The 22854-nt window shown below is 40.1% G+C and overlaps 2 protein-coding genes across 4 annotated transcripts; both read right to left on the bottom strand.

Moving 5' to 3' along the window:
* Nucleotides 1-2520: 2520 nt before the first annotated feature.
* Nucleotides 2521-19659, bottom strand: LOC121866226 (alpha-ketoglutarate-dependent taurine dioxygenase-like). 3 transcript variants are annotated; one of them, XM_042365836.1, is made up of 8 exons: nt 19557-19659; nt 17206-17389; nt 12186-12238; nt 11719-11860; nt 8512-8585; nt 7484-7651; nt 5560-5715; nt 2521-5018 (listed from the first exon to the last, which is right to left on the bottom strand). In XM_042365836.1, exons 1-8 carry the CDS (start codon nt 19614-19616, stop codon nt 4845-4847), a joined length of 1011 nt encoding a protein of 336 aa, XP_042221770.1. In that variant the 5' UTR covers nt 19617-19659; the 3' UTR covers nt 2521-4844. The 3 variants fall into 3 exon arrangements, with proteins under 3 accessions (XP_042221770.1, XP_042221771.1, XP_042221773.1); XM_042365837.1 differs by having other exon boundaries at nt 19487-19644; XM_042365839.1 differs by having other exon boundaries at nt 17206-17381; nt 19487-19643.
* Nucleotides 19660-20007: 348 nt separating this feature from the next.
* Nucleotides 20008-22831, bottom strand: LOC121866225 (hexosaminidase D-like). The gene has a single exon (XM_042365835.1). It carries the CDS (start codon nt 22551-22553, stop codon nt 20898-20900), a length of 1656 nt encoding a protein of 551 aa, XP_042221769.1. The 5' UTR covers nt 22554-22831; the 3' UTR covers nt 20008-20897.
* Nucleotides 22832-22854: the final 23 nt, after the last annotated feature.

Here is a 22854-nt window from a genome sequence, read left to right as displayed (position 1 = left end):
GTACTTCCCACTTCTTAACTATACCTTGCCCTAAATCTCCTTGTTCACCTCAGAGCCACGGCTCTCTTATCTCGGTGTTCTGACTGACCTAAGTGTCTTATGAATCACCACATGTGGGATAGAGAACATGGGCTTTTTGCTTCCTGCTTTATCATATTTTCATTCCATGTGTTTTTACTCCTTTGAAGTCAATTAGCACGAGGGTTACAGAAAAGAATGAATAAATAGTGCTGAAGTTGGTCTACACTCTACTGGAATAGCGCCCATTAAACTAACCTAACCTGGTGTTCTGTAACACACCAGGTGGTCTATAACACACCTGGTAGACTATTGTAGTGGATTTCTCCTCAACAAACGCTGTTTGTCGCTGAGTAGCCGACTCCACCAATTCCCCAGTGTATGCCTCGTGGTCTAGGTCAACCAGCGCCGCCATACATCGCTGAGCGGGGGTCAACTACTAAGCCACGCCTACCCCCCGCTATTTAAGACCTGACCTCGCGGTGACCTGTTTCTTTTCTACCTACACCAACCAGCCAGCAACACCTCCGCCGCTGCCTGGCGGCCCTCGCTTCTCCTCCGCCTGCCTGGCGGTCCTCTCTCACCCACAAGCTGTCCCTCTCTTAGCATCCTCACCAACCAGCTCTCTCTACATCACGCTTGTAACCACGCTGCCTTCCCAGCACCAAGCTGCATTGTACATCCAATACAACATGTATATAGAGAGCACATTGTGAGTTTCCTTTCTCCATCCCATCCTGAGTGTGAACACAAACATCTTATACCCCACAATGGTGACTCCCGGAGATTCGCACTAATACAGGATGGAGGAGAAACTGATCACTCTCCCAGTCTTCAAGCAACATGGAAGACTGGCTTATCCACCCAGAAGCAGCTCTCATCGGCTCTACAACTACTGTCTCTACACCGCAGGTTAGACACCCTAGAGTAGCTCTGCTACTCAAAGCCGCTCCTCTTCCTGCCCCAAGCACCACGTCCTACCGACCCCAACACACTCATCCTGCCTCAGATGCCGCCCCCGGCCCAGCAGTACCCCCTGCCGCTGTCCTGGACCCTCCTCCTGACGCGGACCCACACACCCCTCTTTTCTCCCTCAGGTACCCCCTGCTACTGTCCTGCACCATGCTGCTGTCGTGGACCCTGCTGCTGTCATGCACCCTGCTGCTGTCATGGACCCTCTTCCTGACGCGGCCCCTGCTCCTGACGCGGACCCACACACCCCACCAGGCGCTACTGAGGACTCTGTACCTGCCGCGAGAGAAGCACCACTTTCCTCGCCTCCACCGGACTAATACGACGGCTAGTGAGCAAGCGAAAACATGTTGAGGGGCGCTCGTAAGGAATTCGTTAATCGAGGGATTGCTCGTTAACCGAGGTGAAGAATCTTATGGAAGATAATTCGTCAACCGAAATCTCATTAACCGAGGGATCACTGTATGTATAGCTACTCCTCGACTTATGACCTACTCGACTTACGACCACCCAGACATATGATCGCCTCAGTCATTCCAAAATTTTGTCAAATTACGTACTTTCGAGTCCCGACGTTAGTGATTGCGCTGTGTACTGACAAAATTTTTGTTTGTAATTCACTTTAAAATGGCTGGCAAGCTTAAAATTTAGAGTTTTGTGGTGCTGAGAAGAAAAAGAGACACCCATTTTAGATTTTCTATGTATTATTTAAGCATTTTCGACTTATGACCTGGATTTGGGTCCCTTACCCTGTCGTAAGTTGAGGAGCAGCTGTATAGTGATTTAAGGGCAATTTAGGGGAATTTTAGGAGTGTTTCTGACTTTATGCATTTTTTGGCTTTACTTTGCATGTATTCTAGTTTAACAAAGAAGCTATCCTCTGCATTTTTTTATAGTATTCTCACACCCATACTCCAACATCATTCCCACACCCTCTATATATCCATACCCTCTATACTGTACATCCATACTCATACCCTCTATACTGTACATCCATACTCATAGCCTCTATACTGTACATCCATACTCATAGCCTCTATACTGTACATCCATACTCATAGCCTCTATACTGTACATCCATACTCATACCCTCTATACTCACAACAATTCCACAATACTTGCACAAAAATTATCTTTAGTCGTCACTCGGCTTGTTCCTTACTCTCTGGACAGAAATGATCGACTGAGTTGTCCTAGGCAGCTCACTGCCGCATATATACCTCATTAGATGCCCCTAGAACATCGTAGCACCATCCAGCCATTACAAGTCAGAACAAGACACGCCTGGGAAGTTCTAGAATGTTCTACTCTGGTCGAGGCTTACAATATACATGTAAGTAAATCATAATAAAAATAATGCAATACACTCTGGAAAATTCATGCATCCCGTATGGGTATGGCGCGTAACACCACTCCGAGATTGCGTCATCATAACTTGAGTACAATTGAATTATGTATAAAATAACTTAATTAAATATTTCACTGCCATTCCAGGTTATATCAAATTACGAGTTGTCAAGTATTATGAAGTTGATGCTTTAAATGGAAATTTATTCAGAAATATAAGATCAAGTACAGATTTAGATATTATACTGTATAGTACTACAGGTACAATAAGTCTAGACTCCTAGGTGATGACAATATTACAGTATTGGTGCCTTAACTGGTGGCAGGTTTCTTAAGTGGACAGCAGTAACTTGGTTTTATTCTGCTTGTGCTTTCTTGTTTATAGGAAATAAGAAGAGAGTGAGTGAAAATGTGAATTGAAGATGGAAAGAGGAAGAAAAGGAGAGTTGGAAGAAAACAAGGGAAAAGAAAATCAAGAGAAAGGAAATAGTCAGAGTGGAAAGGAGGTTATGAGAGAGAAGACACAGGGAGGAAGAGGAGGTGGTAGAGTGGAAGGAAGGTAATAGAGAGAGAGAGAGGGTGGAGGGAAGAGGTGAAAGAGTTGAAGTAATTGGAGGGAAAGTAGAGGTTGATGGAGGGTAGATAAAGAAGGTGGAGGATGAAGGAGGGAGAAAGAAGATGCAATGGGAGAGAGAGGTAAAGAGAAAAGGTAGAGGCTGATGGAGAGCAGGAAGGATCAGAACAGGAAGTAGGCAGGAGGATGGGATTCCCTTTCTCTACTAACCACATCTTCTGCCCATTAGAAAGCAGCACCCAGGTATGCAGACTTGTGCATTGTACACATTGAATTAATTAAACATACATAAAACCTGTAAAACAAACTTTGCCTTCATATTAATTGTAACATCTATCACAATATATCACAGTTGGCATAATCACACATAAATAATATAAAATTCCTTCGAACACATAACACAGTACTGGTAATTTTTCAAGTGCAACCATTCACAACCAGTGGTATTCCTAGTACAGTCAATGCCAATATAATTTAAGTACCACTTGTCAGTTTCATCAAAGGTGATCCAACCCACAACACTGATGGTGAATATATTTACGTAATTTTGTCACGTGAAACCCTAAAAAGAAAATACAGTATAACAATAGAATTTTTTCCCATCATATTCTCTTCAAAGACATTTTCATTACCTGTTACCAGACTCATTTTGTATTCACTCAATCTAGACTTGAACTTGAATATACTAGTTATACATGTACAGTACTAAGTTGAAAGGCAGAATGGGTAGCATCAGACAACAAATTATGTTCTGCAGAAGTGATGAACAATTATGAAAGATCCTTCTAAAAACACTAATTGTATTCTCCAACCTTGGTGAGTGTGGTACTTCTAGAGTCTATCTCATACATCATCATCAACAACAGCAACAACTTCAACTTCTTCGGGTGTAAATCTTAAACATGATTCAAGACCCAAAGTTCTCACAGATGTACAGGGTATGTTTGTTATCGCTCCTTAATTAGAAGAAATAGAACACTTTGAGTGTGGTATGATTGCAACAGCAGTCGAAAGCCATTTTAACAGCTAACATTGTGCTACTGTTCAAGTGAAGCAATAAGATGCATTTTCACACCTTTGAAAATCTGAGTCCTGGATTCTAGAATGCAGTTGCTAATGGGGATCACAGTCTATGGTGCAGTTTTATTACTGATAGGGGTTGGTCATTCCCAGCAGACTCCCTAGCTCACTATTGAGATAATGGAATATGATAAATAGTAGGTGCTAATTCCTTCCCTCTCATGTTAAGAATCCTGCAGGCATACATGAGGAAGAGCAGCAACTCTGATTTGAGAAAAACTGATAAAAATTCACAAGCCTATGTTCTAAGATTAACCTTAAGTGGCTCTCTTATATTGTGATGTGAGGTTTTCAGATGGGAAAAGCAATAAGTAAACTTAAAATTTTGCCAGTACAGTACAGAACATAACCAACAAAATGTCATTTAAAAAATAGCAGTACTTTAAGGTATTCTTCCAGACTGGTTTGTAGGTCGTGTACACATAAAAGTATCAGTAAAAATTCATTATCAAGAAGCTAAGCCAATAGATTTATACTGAATGAGGTTGGAATACTGTACAGTACTAATACACTGAGGGAGATTAAGCGACTGTCAGGTCAGCTTATACTGTAATGCATCATCATGTGCAGCACCATGACCTGGCATCAACCTGGTTTACTGTATAATTAAAAGTGAAGAGTTCCTTTCATGACATGACAAAATATCCCTCATGTGATCAAACTTGCCCTCATGTTCTGCAGGTTGTGTGATGTCCCCATTGCATGAGAGCCGCTATAACTGACGCCTTGATCAAGAAGATCTTTATTGCATGAAAGCTTCTAAAAATTAAATCATGTTATAGTATGGCCAGGCATGCTAGTAGCTCAACCACTGGTGAGTCTGAGGAGTAGATAGGGATTTATTGCTGTATTATTACAGCCCCAGTTCCTTGCGATAGTCATACTCCTTGACAGGAGGGCTGCAGCCAAGGGTGGTGACACGATGTAGTACTCTCAGTCCCACTTGGCTCCGAGGCAACTGAGTCTCTGGAGCAGCTTCATGAGCCACTGACAGGTTGTCTGATAATATGAAATCACCCACACTCCACTGAAACAAGAAACAATAAGAATAAAAGCCCCTGTTACTTTAACTGGGGCAATATAAATGCTCGGCATAGACTGTATAGTACAAAAACTCTTCTTAGTTTACCTGAAACAAAATAACTTATTATTTTACCTAGGACAAAATAACTTCTTGGTTTACCTGGGGCAAATTAACTTTTTAGTAAACCTGGAATTTTTAAAGCTTTTGCCAGCCTTTTCCTGATGTGACACAGGGCAACCTAAATTATGAGCAAACAGACTCTCAAATGACTCAGTGCCAAATATTAATCTTAAATTTTGTAACATGTGTTCTATTATTGCGGTCAGAGTAAAGAAACACAAGTGAATGAAGGAAGAGTCTGTCTTTGCTCTCGATACCTGCCATATTGCACTGGACCACACAGGGATAAAAAATGATGCTTAATACTAACAGCCTGGCTTTAGAAACACCAGCAAAAATTCCTGCTATAAAGCATACAAATAAAGGTCCCCAGGAGAATTACTGCCCGGACAAAGAATTGCAGAAAATTAAATTATCTACATACATTGTGTCTATACTGACGAGCCTTGTTGTCCTTGATAAACTCATGATGGATCTCCTGTAGGAGTGCATAAGTTTCCTCCTCACTGGTGACTCGTTGCTGTGGAGTCTTGTAGTCCCATACGAACCCCTCGGTCATGCCCAGGTGGAAACACAAAACCTGCCACAAAAATTTCATTCTAATTCTCAAGACGTTGTAAAAATTCAGGTAGAAAGGACAGGAACAATTATGGCCAGAAATATATCTAAAACTACCTGGTACTTAATCAAGCCATTTACATCTAATAATGTAATCATCTTGCTTCATACTAAAAACAGAATTGACCCTATACTCAGTGGTATGAATGGGATTACATTCCTGGGACGTATCTCTGGTCATAATTTTCCTACAAAAATACTCGTGAATATTCCATAAAAGTTTGGTTGTTGCTTGGAGGATGACCTCCCGAAACTGTTGCCCAAATGTTCAATGTAGACATCAGAGTGGCAAGGATCCCCACACCAAGTTAGGGTGGACTGTGAAAGTATCTTGTTGCAGAACTTATGTATGGATGTGAACCTTTGAAATTTCCAAGGAGCAAATGGGTAGACAAGGGTACAGCAGTATGTAAAAGATATGATGACAAATAAACCTTTAACCTGCAACTGTAACCTTAACCTTTAACAAAGAGTTTGAGTTGGCATCCAGCACTTTGTTGAGTAATGATACATGTTCATGTGGAATTCATGAAATGCCTGTACCAGGGTTGGCAAAAAAAAAAAAAAAAATTGTTTAAAAAAAATAAAAAATAAAGTTTTTAATACTATTATGTTGGTTTTAATAAGTTTTAAGTATTTATAGCCCCTATTAAAACTTTTTAATATGCTATTAATCATAAATATTACTTTCAGGATGATTTAGCAATCGTTTATACTGTACAATACTCTTTTTCCATCTAAAAAAAAATCACTGTGCCAAGGCCAAATTTTAATAACACAAGTTTTGATCAGTCAACCAAACTCATCCTACACGCTTAAAGACAAAAACTATGTTTAAGTTCATCTTAATGGATGAAAAAACTATTCTAGCTTTACAGATGAAAGTTTTAAAGAATTTATTTGAGAACAGTTGGAGAGAGAGACAGATGGGCAGTGGCAACTTGGCTCCCCTAAATCCGTATAATACATGATCTAAACACATTAGAATCAGAGGTTCAGAGCCCAACTATAAACAGAAGCAGTCTCCAGTTATACTAAACTGTGGCAACTTGGCTCCCTTAAAATCAGAATTTGTGATGTATACAGTTCTGAAAGAAAGGTTATTATCACCACTTTCTCCAGTGTATAATAGTTCACATCCATACCTGTACTGAAGAACCAGGGGGACATAATGCATCCCTGCCTTTACACCCACATTCATTTAAAAAATTTCCCATTCTTTCCCATTTACTCTTACAGTTGCCTGGCCGTTCTAATAGAATGCTTTTACTGCATAATAACCTTCCTCCCACCCCATACACTTGTAATGCCTCCCACAATGCTTTTCTGTCTACCCATCATATGGCTTTTCCAAATACACTATAAATCATTCAAACTGTCTGTAAGTGATACAAACTACAAAACTTATTAAAACCAAGACAAAAAAAGGAGATTTTTTTTAACCATTGATTTAAATTTGCCAACCTTGAACCTGCACAGTAGGGTTATGCTTCAACCAAAGACAGGTTTACAGATGCTCAAGTGCTATACATACCCTGATGTAAGTATAAGACCCTCAACTAAAGAGTGGAGAATTAATTGGCCTTTTCCACCTTTTATCAATTAAGTTTTGTACAGCAGGTGAGCCAATTTTATATGCTAAATCTTATTCTGGTTTTTAACTGACTTCACCTGATATTTTCTCTTTAACAACTGAGGGAACTGTGTGATTGCTGAATTAACTGTCTCACCTTCTTCTTTGACAGTGGATGAGTGTAGATGAGCGGATGAATCGGACCTGATCGGCGATCGCTAATCATATACAATCGCTCCCATCGAATGCGTTGGTCTCGAGGCAACTCTTCTATTATTTCCGTCAGTGGGCAGAACATCGTAGGGCCGTTAGTTGGTACGCTGACCTGAGAGAAAACACCCAACTTGACATTTTTAAGTTAACAGCATTTCTTCAGCAACATCATACATTACTTTGTATTTACTGTTTTAGTTTACAGCATTTATAACACCATACTTAACACTTCTATATCTACAACCCTTTACAATGAAAAACATTTCTAGATTAAGTTGACAGCATTTATAATACTGTTCTTTGACGTCCTGTGCTATAAATGTGCGGTAAGTAGATTTATCGGGAATCAGACTTAACGACTAGGTAACACGGAACTTTTTGAGGTCAAGATTAGAACTCATCATGCAGCAGAACATGCCTGGGTGTAGCTTCCACCTGTCAGCCTACAACATAGCGGAGGATTTTGGTACTGAGTGAAAGTCACTTGATAAATTTAAATCATCCTCTCAAAGATGCATATGTGAAGAAATGAAGAAGCTTCCAATAGGACTTTTTTAAGCAAATAAGTCAAGTCGACTATATTCGTATCAACTCAAAAGTTCACATCTGCACAAACCTTTAATACTTCCAATGGGAAATTCAAGCACAGAATGTTCAATATGATATGTGCACACAGTGAGGATATACAGTTAGCAATTTACAACAAATGGAAACACTGGTTAATTTCCAGAGAATAACTTTACACAGATTGTATGATATGTTGCACAGGTTGGGTAGGGAATAAATCTGGAGCACAGAAAAACAACTTCCAATTAAAATGAATAATGTGTTTACTTCCTAAAACATGACATAAAAACCAACAACATTTAAACTGTCCAGAAAACAAAAGGCTCACCATATATTATAACCCAAGCAAACAATGGAGGAATACTAAAAAATAATTTACTTGTCTTTCATATTAAGAAATCTTACCATATGATAAAGGGCATAAGCAAATGGTGCCTCTTGAAAACTGCCATCAATGTGCCATCCCGTTCGACCAACATCTGAAAGCGCAATACTGTACTGTACTGTAATACAAGAATAGAATGTCACAGTGAAAAGAAAATTATTATTACAACTTGTCTAATACTGTATGGCTCATAGATGTAAAAAAAAAGTTAAAGGTTTTAAGCTTGAGATTTAAGACATGTAAGATGAAATGAATGTGATGCCGAGGCATCGTAAGAAGCATTAACCCAGCTGATGACAGGTCAGTGCTTACCTTGCTCCTTACACCCGAGACTTCAACGTTTCTATAGTCATGAGTCATTTCAGGCAGGTTGAGTTATATAGTACAGATATGGGATCATTTATCCGGCATATTTGTGAATTGAGGTTCACTGGATAAGAGATTTTTTCCAGAGTTCGGAGTGCCAGGCCTAAAATGTACTAAATGTACAGTAAATCCTCTGTAATTGACAGTGAAGCCTCTGTTCACATCACTAGATTCAACCCTAAAAGGGGCTAAGATTAAAATTTAAATTGTAGCTATATAAACAGCAAACAAAAGCATAGAATTATCAATCATGAAAGCATAAAAAGAGCATCAATGATACAAGTTAGTGTCACACTACAGTACATCACAATTTTGGACACCGTCCACCTCAGTGAGCAATGCAGTGTACTGCGCACATCATGGTCATCCTTAATATCTCTTCAATTCATATTACGCTGCATAACATTTAAATCCACCGCGATTGTACAGTCACAGAAAACGGGAAACTTTTGTAAGGGATAACTCACCTGCTTTATGTTGTTCTATATGAATTGTACCAATATGGGCATATAATATTAAGTGTATGTACTGATAGTATTAAGGAGAACTCAAGGTGTCTATATGATGATTGGGAAGGACCAATTTATACTGCCCATTCTGGGGTCACTAATCGTACGGGAATAACTTAAATCGGGTTCCCCACCGTACTTATAGAGGCCTATCTTGCAGTTTATATACCTCTTAAAACCTTGCCTAATGTTATAAAGTGTGATGATATAAAAGCCCCTCAGGCATTATTCTCAGTTCAGGCATCGCTTCTCACCCAAGCATCAGGTGCACGCCGAGAGAGTAGGTAGAGTGCCCAATGACGTCGGAGAAATGCTCGGCCCAGCCACCATCGCCCTACTTTGAGGCACCCATGTGTTACTGTGGGGAACGCTGCTGGTCACCATGCAACCTCCCTTAAGGCCCCTGGACATCCCACATATCAACATCCCGGAAAGGGGACAATGATTGTCTTATACGAGATGTTTCGAGGTCGCCACTTAAGCGACCCCATGATACTGGACGCTGGAATAGTCCTGGTATGATTATCTGGGAAGTATCCCATCTACCTAGCAAGAGTAGTGTGTGAGCGGGGTACCAATCACGTGTACCTTGGTGCTGTAAATGTTGGTGCTACAAAGTATGTTTGGGTCATTGTATAAAGAATGACCTGGGTAAGGAGGTCAATGATTTATTACGAAGAATGAAGATTTTAATTAGTTCATTTAGAGAAGACCGTGTATTGGTGTGAGGTGTAATGACCTTAATAGTAGTTGTTTGGATGAAGGTCAACTTTTTTTGTATTGTGACTGAATGCAATATTTTTTATTAGGAAATAAATTAGTTAAGTCATGAATGATGTTTCACCCTTCCTTCCATTATTGATTTGGTCAATGAAAAACCCGACCCAATGCCTGGCTTGCTCTGTCAGCTACCTAAACAAGCTACATACTGTCCAGGGGGTCTGGTGGCAGCGACCTTAAAATTAAGAGTAGATTTAAGTTATCCCCTTAGGATTAGTGACCCCAGAATGGGCAGTATAGCAGCCCAGCTGGGACACTGCCTAGTTGCCTTCTCTAGCAACAGTGCTACCTGCAACATACCCTCTGACATCTCCATACACTTGCCATTTGGATTCACGGAGGAAAACTGTAGATATTTAAACTCTATTCAGTACCTTATCAGGGTGTCTACTGGCCAGACAAAACAAAATTCCCTGGCGTCTCCAGGTGTAAATTTGAAAAATTCCAGGTACTGTACGTACATTAATTCGTATTTATTACAATATAATAACAAAATTAGAGGTTTTCAAAAATATGTATACAGTATACTGTTGGGAAATTTAAAGATAACATAAATGATATTAATCAAGAAATTGAAGACCCTTTTGCAACCACCCCCAAGCCTAGTGATGAACACTGGCAAAGACCTTGAGCCCACCCTCCATATTTTTCCCCCCGGATTTGTGCGATTCACGTGAGTCGACCTGGGCGTTCCAAAAGAGCCGGAAATCTGGCATAAACTGATAAATCACATTCCTGACCCACCTGTATGACTCATGAATACCACGTGGAATAATCCACTTCAATAAAGTCACTTAACTATAAGAACAATTCATCTCTAGACAATACTCACTGCAGAATTAGTAGGTATAACCTGTAATATTTGGTTATTTGATCACTAACATGAAATATAATAAGTAAACAAGCAATTCAGTTATTGGAGTGGACTATTTACTGGAATTTGTTCCTAAAAGTTAATTATTTACCTATTATATAGTATACTGTCAAAATAAAAAAAATTGAAGTTGAACTGAATTCAAATAAAATTCCAGGTTTATTTGTAAAGTTCCCTGGCTTTTCCAGCCCCAAATAAAATTCCCTGCCTTTTCCAAGTTTTCCAGACCAGCAGACACCCTGCTTATGATAATTATCAGTACTGTATTTTTATTTCATTTTTTTTTTCACTTTCTGCATGGAGGATTATGTATGTTCTGAGTAAAATAAAAAAAATTAAATTATCCACCCAAAATTACAAGTTTATAAATAACCATAACATAACATCTAGCTCACTGGTGGGGAATGGTTGGAAATCTCCCCGCTCGGCCTGGGAATTACTTGGTACTCATTTTAAGTAATTCATTCCACAACATACCAGTTTTTAGAGCATTCTGGTTACCAGGACACTGGATAAACAGTCCCATACCTGTATTTGATAATATAGTACACAAGTGTACTAATCTTACCATTGAGTGGAACTGCAGCTTCAACATACCTGTATACTGCAATTACAAAGATCTGATTAATCAATTGATTTTTTTCTTAATTATACAAATACAAATAAAATGTCACATTATCTATATCTAATTAACTCACTTGTACAGCCTTCCGTGCGGTCATTAGACACTCTAAACACATCTGGGTGAGGTGATCGTGGGTGTTTATAAAAGGTGGATTCTGGTTCAGCAAACCACTTTGCAATCTCCACATGTCTCTCCCCACTAACCACACCTTGGTCCTATTCAAAGTAAAGAAGAAAAACTTGCTAAACCAGATTTAAAATGTTCAAGGGTTTGCCTTTATATACAGTGTTCTCACTTTTGCAAAACAAGTGCTTGGCCTGTCACAGTCATAGTACAGTACTGTACTGTGTATTTTGGCTATGTCTGTTATGTAGTGCCAATCTTCAGAGTCTTGCCTCAGTTTTCCTAAATTTCAAAGCCCAAAATCTAAGGTGGGCATAAAGATACTGTTACTGTAAGTCATTTATCTAAGCTTAGTTATAGTCTGTGACTTCAGAATAAATTGCTGATACTGTACATCACATAAATTCTTAGACTTACCTTAAAAATCAGAATGCGATGTTTGGTCACATCTTCTTTGATGGCTGCAATAACTGTCATTAAATAAAATACATATTACAACAAAGTAGGTCATAAACACTGGATTCTGCAGGATTTCAGTTAAAATCATTAAAGACAATCTTGAGCGAGAAAAAAACTCAAGTACTGTAGCTACAGTAATGGTAACAACTGCCTTCGAGTGTAAATGTATTCAATCCTACATACAATACTGAGCAGTGCAAATACTACTTGATAAACAAAGATTAAAGCACCCAAAAAGATGAATACAGATGATGGTAATCCAGTAATGAAAGTATCTCTCACTAATGTGTCCTGGGTTCAATCCCTAGACAAGACAGAAGTGAGTTATCCAGTGTGGCCCTAGGAAAAATCGCAGGCTTTCTCCAGGTAATCTGCTTCCTTCTGTACAGATAGTCTACTGGACAAAAAAGGTCATAACAATGAGCTGACCAACCCACATAAATGGCTACTGAGCTGACAAGTGATGAAATGATCAATAAAAATATGAAATTTGTCTTTGAAATACTGTACCCAACACATTACAGTACAAGGAAGCCCCATTAAGCAATTGAAAATTTCTAACACTCATGGTTATTTAACGATCTGCAATTGTTCGGTTTAGCGATCTTCAACTCACAGGAAAAAATTATGGAGGGAAGTCGAAAAAATTGGGATTCTGTTGGTGAGCAGGCAGGCAGCAGAGGAGAATTCACAGTGTAGTGGCGAGGCACAGGTGGGACGAAAGGAAGGAGGGAGGGAGGGAGGGTGTGTGTGTGTCCTGTCTGCCTCTGCCACCACCATCACCACCTTACCCGATAACGTATGTCAAGTGCCGATTCCTAAAAATTACCTGAAGGAATAATATCTTCATATTTGAGTACAATAAATAGTAAAATAAGTAGAGAATTATGTAAATGGAAGTTATTTTATGTAAGTGATGTCAGAAACTCACTGTGGCATGTTTGCTGTGGAGCAGAGGTTTGTGTCTCTGATTCAGATTCTACAGTGCTGTATTTAGAATTGCCACATGCAAATTAATAAAAAAAATTTTGTTTGAATTCCATTTTTCTATTCACCTACCTCTCTAGTATTATATAATCAAGTCTAATATAAAAATAAGTGTAACTAACAAAATAAAGTGGTGTAAAATAATGCAGTGTGATACAGTATATCGTGGCAATATTGTATTTTCAAGGGCAACACAATACCACTTGGAAAGGGAGCCACTATAAAAGACACTACCTATGAATCAACCAGCCTGAATTTTAGAAGTCACTGTCTAGCTCAGGGGTTCTCAACCAGGGGGGAATTCCCCCCAGGGGGGAATTTCAGGTTTTCAGGGGAATTGTACTAATATGGAAAAAATAAAGGATTTTCAGTATTATATGCATATTATTTGGAATGCACTTTTTGAGGCAGACAATCTTGGAAAGGAGGGGGGAATGACATTCTGACATATGGTGAAAGGGGTGCATGGGGCAAACAAGGTTGAGAACCACTGGTCTAGCTATTCCAGCAAAAAGCAAAAATAAATATTTTGGTAACCAGAGAAGGTACATATCAAAGTTTATTATAAAGAAATCACGTATTGTAGGGGTATGTTACTGGTGCACCACTTACTAACCCAGGCCGTTACTACACTAGTGCTCGCCGCCTGCCTTTGACCAGTATGATTTGGGCTTTACTATATTGCTCTGTATACTATTGATTGGTGTGCATCACTGTTATTGTTGCGACTTTGGCGTGTTATTGAGTATTGTACAGATTGTTCATTACCTTGTGCTATTGTGATATTGTGTATTAAAATGATTGCTCCTTCTTCCCCCTCCGCTCTTGTCGGCTAACTGCGGACCAGGTAAGAACTGTTTACTGTACATTACAGTATTCCCTTTGTGTTTTTGATCTTATTATAATTATTCTTTATTTTGTTTGCACATTCTGTATGAAGAAATGCGTGTGCATGTAACAGAGTACAAGAAAATTAAGAAAATTACGTACAATATATCTACCAGAAATTCAAAGTTGAACAATAATAACATATCTCACAGTTCAGCCTCACCCACTCTAAATGATACTGGGTTGCGAGTCGGTCAGTCGGCGACTCAGCTACACAATTATGTGCCATCTCCATGGATATTATTCCTCGTTATCCCTTGTTTAAGATATTATTTCTCATTTCTGATCACTCAGCGATGTTTTTTAGGAACGCATCCCAATCACTAAACGGCACATCCCGTACAGTACTTTACTATGATCATGAAAAACGATCTTCTCTTTAACAATATTGCATATCTCCTGTAGATGGATGGGGTGTACGGCATACATTAGTACTGGTCTCTATAATATTACAGCTGCACAACATTCAAACTCACTGCACTAGTAGAGTGTCACTGAAAACAGTAAAGTGTTGGAAGGGGTAATTCGTATGCTGTATGTTGTTTTATACGAATTATACCAGTGTCCGTGCATATAATCTTAGGTATGTGTACTGATAGTACAGTATTAAAGGAGAACTCAAGGTATCTCTATGATGATTCGGAAGGCCCAATTGATACGGACTAGTGTACCAATAGTGAATAAGTGTGACCGTGTCTGAAGGTTATAGTATTTACGTCTGTGTACAATTAGTAAACAGTTACCTCAAGTATCAGATGAAAATATATGAGAACAATGATCTGGGAAAAAAATAAAGGTATCAGACATATGTGAGGTGATGGAATTGACCCATAAACAATACTCCAAGGAAAATATCTTATGTACCTCGGTGTGAGCGTAATACACATCATTACCCCATGTGACGAATAGCCACGAACAGAGTAATAATTTGAGAATCTTATGAACGTGTTAAACAATTGCAAAGTGTGGCAAATGACGCATACATACAGAATAACTTGAAGGAGATAGACTCAAGCCAGGAAACAAGGCCTTTGTCTGTTTGGCACCAGGACCGCCTACGGCTACAGTTTCGGGGTAATGAGAGAGCCAAAGTAATTTACCCGGAACCTAACAAACCAGACACTTAATGTGGAATGTAATTTAGAATTATGGTTAGTGACTATAAGGTATAAAGTCATAATATATAAGAACGTGTATGTGTGGGGGGCAAGAATAAAGGCATGGTGAAAATTTAAGCATTGGCACCCTTAGGACTATTCAGTGTGTGGCACGGGCCATCGTCCTCAGTGAGGCTCCACATTTCTTACACACAGGTCAGTGCACTACAGCTGGGGCTACATAAGAGTTCTTAAAGAGGCATATCTAGCAGTTTATATACATTTCAAAGCCTTGCCTAATGTTATTGTTAATATAATAAATTAATTAATAGATTTTGTAATGTAGTTTGTGAATACAAAAGCCCATCAGGCCAGTAAATGCATTTGTCTACACTCAGTGATGCTCTGCATCTCATACACATGTGTACACGCCTGTGAGCAGAGGGAGACCAGTGAGGTCTTGGAGGAAATGCTTGGCCCAGCAACCACTGCTCTACTTTGAGGAACCCATCTGGTGTTGTGGGTAATGCTTATGGCCACTATGCAACCTCCACTATGAATACCACATCAACACCCGGGATAGGTAGAAATGATGGTGCTATTTGAGGTGCATGTGGTCGCCGCTTTGAGTGACCTAATGATACCGGATGCAGAAACAGTCCTGGTATGAATGCCTTGGAAGGATCCCATCTACCTAACAGGAGTAGTGTGTGAAATGAATACCCATCAAGTGTACCTTGGTGCTAAGAATAAGCTGCAGTACCTGTATGTATTGAGTGTACAGTATTAAGGTGCTATCGAGTATGTTGGTGCTATTGAGTACTTTGGGGTGATATGGTAGCAAGGAATGACCTAGGTAAGGAGGTAAATGATTTTGTATGAAGAGAGAAGAACTTAATTAATTATTTGGAGGAGGTCGGGTTATGTTGTGTAGTGCAGTGACCTTAATAATTGCTTGGTGTAGGTCAACTATTTTTGTATTGTGACTGAATGAAATATATTTATATTAAGAAATAAATTAGTTAAATTCTTGGTTGGTGTTTCACCCTTTCTTCCACTCTCAACTTGATCAATGAAAAACATGAACTCACAGAGCCTGGATTGCTCTGCCAGCTACCTAAAAAAAAAAAAAAAACTACACATACTGTCCTGTGGTCCGGCGGCAGCGACCTTAAGTTAAGACGTAAGTTAAGTACCCCTAGAATTAAGTAACCACATTAAAGGGCAGTATAGGGGAGGTGTGGCTCATAATCTATTACATTATAATTATACAGTGATACTGACTCTTACTAAACAAAAATAAGTCGGAGCTTACCGAATAGTTGAAGTTAAGAGATTGTAAAATTGATCTGGGAGCCCACAAGGAAGTGCGGTGTTTTTGGTTCCCATAAATAAACGCATTAATTTCCAATTTCGAGGGAAAGCGTTTTTCGACCCAACAATTACTGAAGCATAAGCCTTACTGTTTCAGCCGTAATATTGAAAATTTTGACTTTCTTCAAAATCTTAATACAGAACTATACTGTACAGCACAGTATACATGTAGGTACTGAACTCCTGAACATGCTTATTAAGAACCTATCACTCTTAGAAAATTTAAATGTTTTACAATGCTAATTACATGCCACCTTAATTTGTTTTTACACTATTGTTTTGTGTTATTTTAGATGAACTACAAAACACCACACATCATCCATCATATTACACGCTTGATTCCGGATCAGACATAAGAAGGGTGTTGTACAATGTGACAACTGTACTGTACATGAAGATCTTCTCTGGGTAGCTACTCGTCTCCTCCTGCACTAGCACTGGATCCAAGATGGACAATCTCATCAGTAGTAATGGGGCATTAAATGAGCTCTATCTTTTCTTCTGACATCAAAGAGGTAAATTTAATAATAATAATAAGAAGAAAAACAAGTCAAGTTTTCCTAGTGGCTAGTAAACCTCACTACAAAACACAACTTATAAGATGAGACAGTCCCTCTCCAGTTAAGTTTTACCTTCCTTTGGTACATCTTTCTTCAAGTCGATCCCTCTGACTTCACAGCCAAGCTGAATTGGGGTTAGTTTGTAAAAGTTAGAGATACTTTCTTGAGTCCCCATGTGAATGCACTTTAGTAGAGATCTTGGAGTTGGACACAATCTGGCCAAAACTGCTTGAGAAGCCAAGGCGTGTCTGCAAATCTTGAGAAAAGTTTTAATTGAATTGCACTCAATAACTTACAACACAATAGCCACTGACTACATCAATATTACCATCAGTTCTTCATATACCATACCTGTACTATACTTTCTGCCACCCCCTCCCCCAGAAACACACCTTCGAGATTCTGATTTACTCTTATGTTATGGAAATGTGCTGTAATACGTTAATATTTATGATGTGTTATCATTTTACAATAGATTGCAAACCCAAATAAATTATTAATGATTTAAAAAAGGCTAATTAGATTAAAGAGTCAGATAAAGATCCAAATGATATAGCTTAAGAGTTATCATCTGAATTGGAGTCATGCAAACAGTGGCTTATAGACAAAAAATTATCCCTCCATCTTAGAAAGCCAGAAGACATATTATAAGGATTAAAAAGAAAACTAAAACAAGCAAATGAAATCATTGTACAGTACTACGTGGGAATGAACCCATCTTAACTGTTGCCTCAGTGAAATACCTTGGGCTAACTCTTAACTCTTGTTTATCTGGTGAATTAATCATAGATATTATAGTAAATAAAAGTAATGCCAGGATAAATTTTTTGAAGGAAATATTAAATGCCTCTCAGCTGCGGCCCGGAGAACCCTTTGCTTGGCGCCGTTACACTGTCACTTGGACTATTCCTGCTCATCATAGAGCAGAGCCCTTAACACAGGAGCTAAAATTCAAGCTACAATTTATTCAAAACAAGGTGAAGAAGTTCATTCTTGAAGTGAAAACAAGAAATCACATTGGTCACGAAGTCCTTCAATTACTGAATATGCTAAGTGTGGTGGATAGAGTAAAGCAACTGAGGCTGAATCATGCTTATAGAATTTTCAAAGGACTACTGTATGCCCAGAGTATCTAATAACAAACTTTAAAAGGATTAGGGATATGAACTGGCAGGGCACTGGAGGTAGTGAACATAATTTATGGTACGTGATGTCTACGATCAAGTGAAAAATACTTTCTTCGGTAGTTATTGACAACTGACCCGCCGCCGATTTTTCACAGAAAACGAATTTTAAAATGCTGCAAGTTCAGTGTATTATAATGGACACTGTTGTAGTTTAGAAAATTAGTTAAAAACTGCTTATTTCTAAATTAAACATAACCTAACCTTAGTTGATAAGAAAAACAAGTGGCAGAGGCAGTTAGAAGACATCACCAACCTAACCAAAGACACCTACCTAACCTTACCTAGCGGTAAGGCTCTACCCCCCCCCCAGCATATTAAACAGAAAGACAAAGTAGTTCGCCCCTCGTCGCCTAATTATCTACCAAAGGAAGCAATTTCCCAAAAATTTATTGGTTAACATTGATGACTGACCCACCGACGCATTATTTGTTTTGATGTTTATTTCTTAATATATTTTCATCAGTGAGTTCTAAGACGATAATAATTTCTTGTGCTGCGGTTGGTAGACAATTAGGCGCCTAGGCACGCGGTACTTTGTCATCTCGTCAGTAATGCGACGGTGATGTCTCATCCCAGGATGTAGACAGTCAATCATATTGACGTATTTCAAAACACTCCGCCGCCCGGGCCGGATCAACGCCGATGCTCAGCGTATGTTTATGAGCCGTTCGGTATGGGTGGCTGCTCTCAAGTCCACAAAAAACTTAAGTCAGGTAAGATTAGGTAGGTCTGTTTGGTTAAGTTGGTGAGGTCTTCTAACAATGCTTCTGCCAGTTGTTATTCATATCAACTAAGGTTAGGTTACATTTAATTTAGAAATAACCACTTTTTAGCACATTTGCACAAATTACAAGTGTCCACTATAAAACACAAGTGATATTGCAGCGTTTTTATAACAGTTTTCAATAAAAAATCAGTGGCGGGTCAGTAGTCAATAATTACCAAATGATTATCATATCAAGACTCGATGATAAAAATATAGTAAGAATATAAATAACAAACAAATAACGTGTCAGTGGTCAATAATAGCCATTCTACCACCACCAATACCTATAAAACATTATGTATCCATTTTTCTGACATCCTGTACCTCTATATCTTTCACTCCTCAAATAAACTTCCTTTGTTCACCTTATTTATAATCCCTCAGCACAATGGCAACTTACGAAATATATCTCAATAGCTTCAGGAATCCCTAATGTTCAGCTGATTATAAATATCACTCTTAATACATACTGTTGGACGGTAAAATATCTTAAGTATAGTCTGGTAATCTCTCAAAGACACACACACCATTGTCTGCTGGTCTAGTCAGGGTATACAAGCACAAAGCTTTAATAATAATAATAATAATTATAATAATAATAATAAAAGGAAGCAGAAGAAATCAAGGAAGTTTTTTTTTCATATATTTATCTGGTTTTTTTTTCTCGAATTACTCATATATTTATTTATTTATATTTTATTCAATAACAACTTATTCTTAATTATTATATCCTTTGCGGGTTAATTTATCGTTACAGATTGTGATGCAAGTTTCTTTTTCATGAATCATTTCCATCCAGCTTCTACCATGACTCTTCAATATCAGGTTCTTCAGTATTATTTTTTTGGCATCTACTCTGCCTAGTGATTGATGGGAGGTGAAGCTAAAGAAGGCTACTGTGTTGGGAAATAAAATACGAGCTGTGGTACTGATATTTTTATTATAAACCAGCTTAGTTGAGCACCCCTCTTAATTATATACTTATACAGTAAATACTATTAAATGTCATTAAACTAAATATTCACTTTAGTACGATATTTACAAAAGTTTATGTACACAATTACAAGAGGATGATCATAGTAAGACAAGAATCTACTTAAGTTTCTCCACGTAAAATCAAAATAATAAAAACACAGACAGTGATTATTTATGGCTCATAGAGGCTGATGATAATAATATTATTTAAAAGAAATAATTATTGTACACCCTTATATGCACACTCGTATAAACTTAATTTACACGCCCGTTTTCTCTCTTCTCGGTAAGAATAGGAGTCAGGGTGGCGCGATTGTTGAGACACTGAGAGAACAATACAGGTTTGTGGTTGTCACAATCATTGGTGTCTCACAGAACTTCTTCCACTAAATGCTTCGTAGAGGTGGGAAAATTTGTTCTTTTACTTTTGCTTTGATCCACTGTACCACTGATCGGCTCATTAGCTACTTGGGCGGTCGGTCACGTCTCTGTTACGGTTTTATTGTCATCACATTTTTTCTTTAACAGGGAAGATAATATAGAGTTCACGTGGTATACGAACTTTAGCTCAACAGTTTGAGTTCTTAGCTTGTTGCAGCGTGACATGTACAGAGTGTATTCACTGATTTACAGTATAGTAGTAGTGATCCTTCGAGGAGCTCCGCCATGACGTCGCTCCTTATTGTCCAGAGTTGATGAATCTTCCTTTATGAAAGAGAGCCAACCTACAGTCCGCGGTAGACTCGTGCCACTATCTCGTTTCATTTTCAGAAACAAGTTTGGCAGGGGCTGTATGTACCGTTCATTTACGTGGGTGAGGTTATGGGCAGAGAACCTCAGGTGGCGGAACTCGGCCGCCCTTCTAGGGGTCTCCTGGGCCAGGTCTTGTGACTGAGGAGTGTGGCAGACACGCTGGTAAACTTGGACAACGTGAGGTTCAGGGGGAGCAGGTGCTGCTCTGTCCACTCCTCCACAGTGGCAGTGTTGTGGTACTGGGTCAAAACCGCTTCTGCCTCGCCGTGCAGGTCTTTCAGGGCTGAGATAAAGGAGCGCAGGTTTGTCATGTACTCACGCACCCTATTTGGGGACGAAAAATTATGACGGATGTTGTAGGCTGTCAGCCAGCCACCCCTCTCTTCTGCTTCTCTCTGCAAGGTCTTCACATCGTCCCTCAAGCGGACGTACCGGTGAAGGAAGGAAACCATGTTGGCACCAGGAAAGGCGCAGTCGCGGGCAGCCCAGAGATGAGGGTCTCTGGCAGGGTCGAGCATCACATGTGGGGGACAGTCCAGCAGGGTGTGGGCGTCGTGCAGTGTGGCCGGAGTCATAAACCCACGGGAAGCTGTCAACAATGTCACTACCAGCGACGGCGTGGACGGGGGCAGCAGCTCACACAATACTGCAAAATGATCGTAGCGAGACCATCCGGTGATCACAATGCCGGCAACATTTAGATTCGCGTAGTGCTTCATCCGCTGACCTACCTGCACCCAGGCTAGGGTGTTGGCGGCGTGCCTGGCTGCATCCGGCATAATGGCGAGGGGCCCTGTGGCGCCTTTAAAGGCCGGAGCCAACCACACCCTGGGGAAGACGGCCGAGTAAGTCCTTAATATGTAGGGTGGCACCATCCTTGATACATCCGGTCCATATGCCCACACTGTGGGCTCCACCAGCCCGGCCAAGGAGTGCAGCAGGTAAGACGGCGCGTGTCGCAGCATATCGTCCCACACCAGCACTCGTACCCCCCACCTGGACTTGACGTGTTGTGCAACGTGCGCCACGTGATCTACGTACAGCCGGAGGGGCGCTTGCTCACGTGCCTGACAACGCTTACACTGGGCAAGTGTAAACACTTCATCAGCGCCGATGTGAATGATTGACGTGGGTACCGCCTCCATGAGTTGATTGACCGCTTCGATGACCAGTCGCGCCGTGCCAGGGTGGGAGGGGCACGCCTCCGCCGGGCTCTCCCCCTCCCTCAGCATCACCCACTGTGGCAACTTGAGGGCGTACTCCAGGTGGCCTAGACTCTGCATCAGGTGAACCATCGTCAGTCCTGCAGTCTTAGCTGCTGTCGCAATGTGTTTCACTTCTTCATGAGTGTAGGCGTTGCGGGCGGAAAGGTTGGCTAGGGCACCCGAGAAGGGGAACATGTCTTCCCATTCTAGCAGCACGCCCGTTGCCCCCGCCCGTGCCGCCAGCATCATAATCCCTTCAATAACTTTTATCCGAGGGGCACCGCCTTTTAAGTCCAGGTGCCAAAGGCGGTCAGAGGGCATTTCTGTCCCCACTTCTGTGTGCAGTTCCACTCCCGGCGTATGGTAAACACGAGGCAGATGGCTTTGGCGAGGAGTAACCAAAAATATGGGATTTTTGAGAATAGGAGATGCATTTGACACCAGCCATAACACCGCCACCACTCCCGCCACCGTCAACGCCCCCATCACCAAGCCCAGTCGTCGACGCCGACACTTAGCTGTCATTATTAACATGTTGTTTACAGTACAGGTTTGATCAGTCACATGGATGCAAGACACAAAATGTACTTAACTTCAGGTACGTTATGCTGAAGATGTATAGTAATACTAAGTCTTGTACTTAAACACACGAGTTGTGGCAAGTGTTTATCCTCTGACCACCGCCTGCTGAAGCACCCCTCACTTCCTTTTTCTCCAAACGTGTAGCTGACAACACAAGGAGAGGGGCGGTGTGGGTGATGGCAGTAACACGACTGATGACCGGGAACCATCACCACCCGTCCTGGTAAGTCCCCACCATTGCTGCCAACCAACA

Source organism: Homarus americanus, unplaced genomic scaffold, assembly GCF_018991925.1.
Source record: "Homarus americanus isolate GMGI-L3 unplaced genomic scaffold, GMGI_Hamer_2.0 scaffold46974, whole genome shotgun sequence".
NCBI lineage: Eukaryota > Metazoa > Arthropoda > Malacostraca > Decapoda > Nephropidae > Homarus > Homarus americanus.
This window is presented reverse-complemented; position numbering and strand designations above follow the sequence as displayed.

Excerpts from the sequence above, each read along its gene's own strand:
- LOC121866225 (XM_042365835.1), bottom strand. The coding sequence starts at position 22,553 with ATGTTAATAATGACAGCTAAGTGTCGGCGTCGACGACTGGGCTTGGTG.
- LOC121866226 (XM_042365836.1), bottom strand. The coding sequence starts at position 19,616 with ATGGTGTGTGTGTCTTTGAGAGATTACCAGACTATACTTAAGATATTT. Across the intron at positions 17,390-19,556 it reads AGATATTTTACCGTCCAACA|ATTTGCAGACACGCCTTGGC; the intron begins GTATGTATTAAG and ends ACTTTTCTCAAG. Across the intron at positions 7,652-8,511 it reads CTTATGCCCTTTATCATATG|GTCAGCGTACCAACTAACGG; the intron begins GTAAGATTTCTT and ends GTTTTCTCTCAG.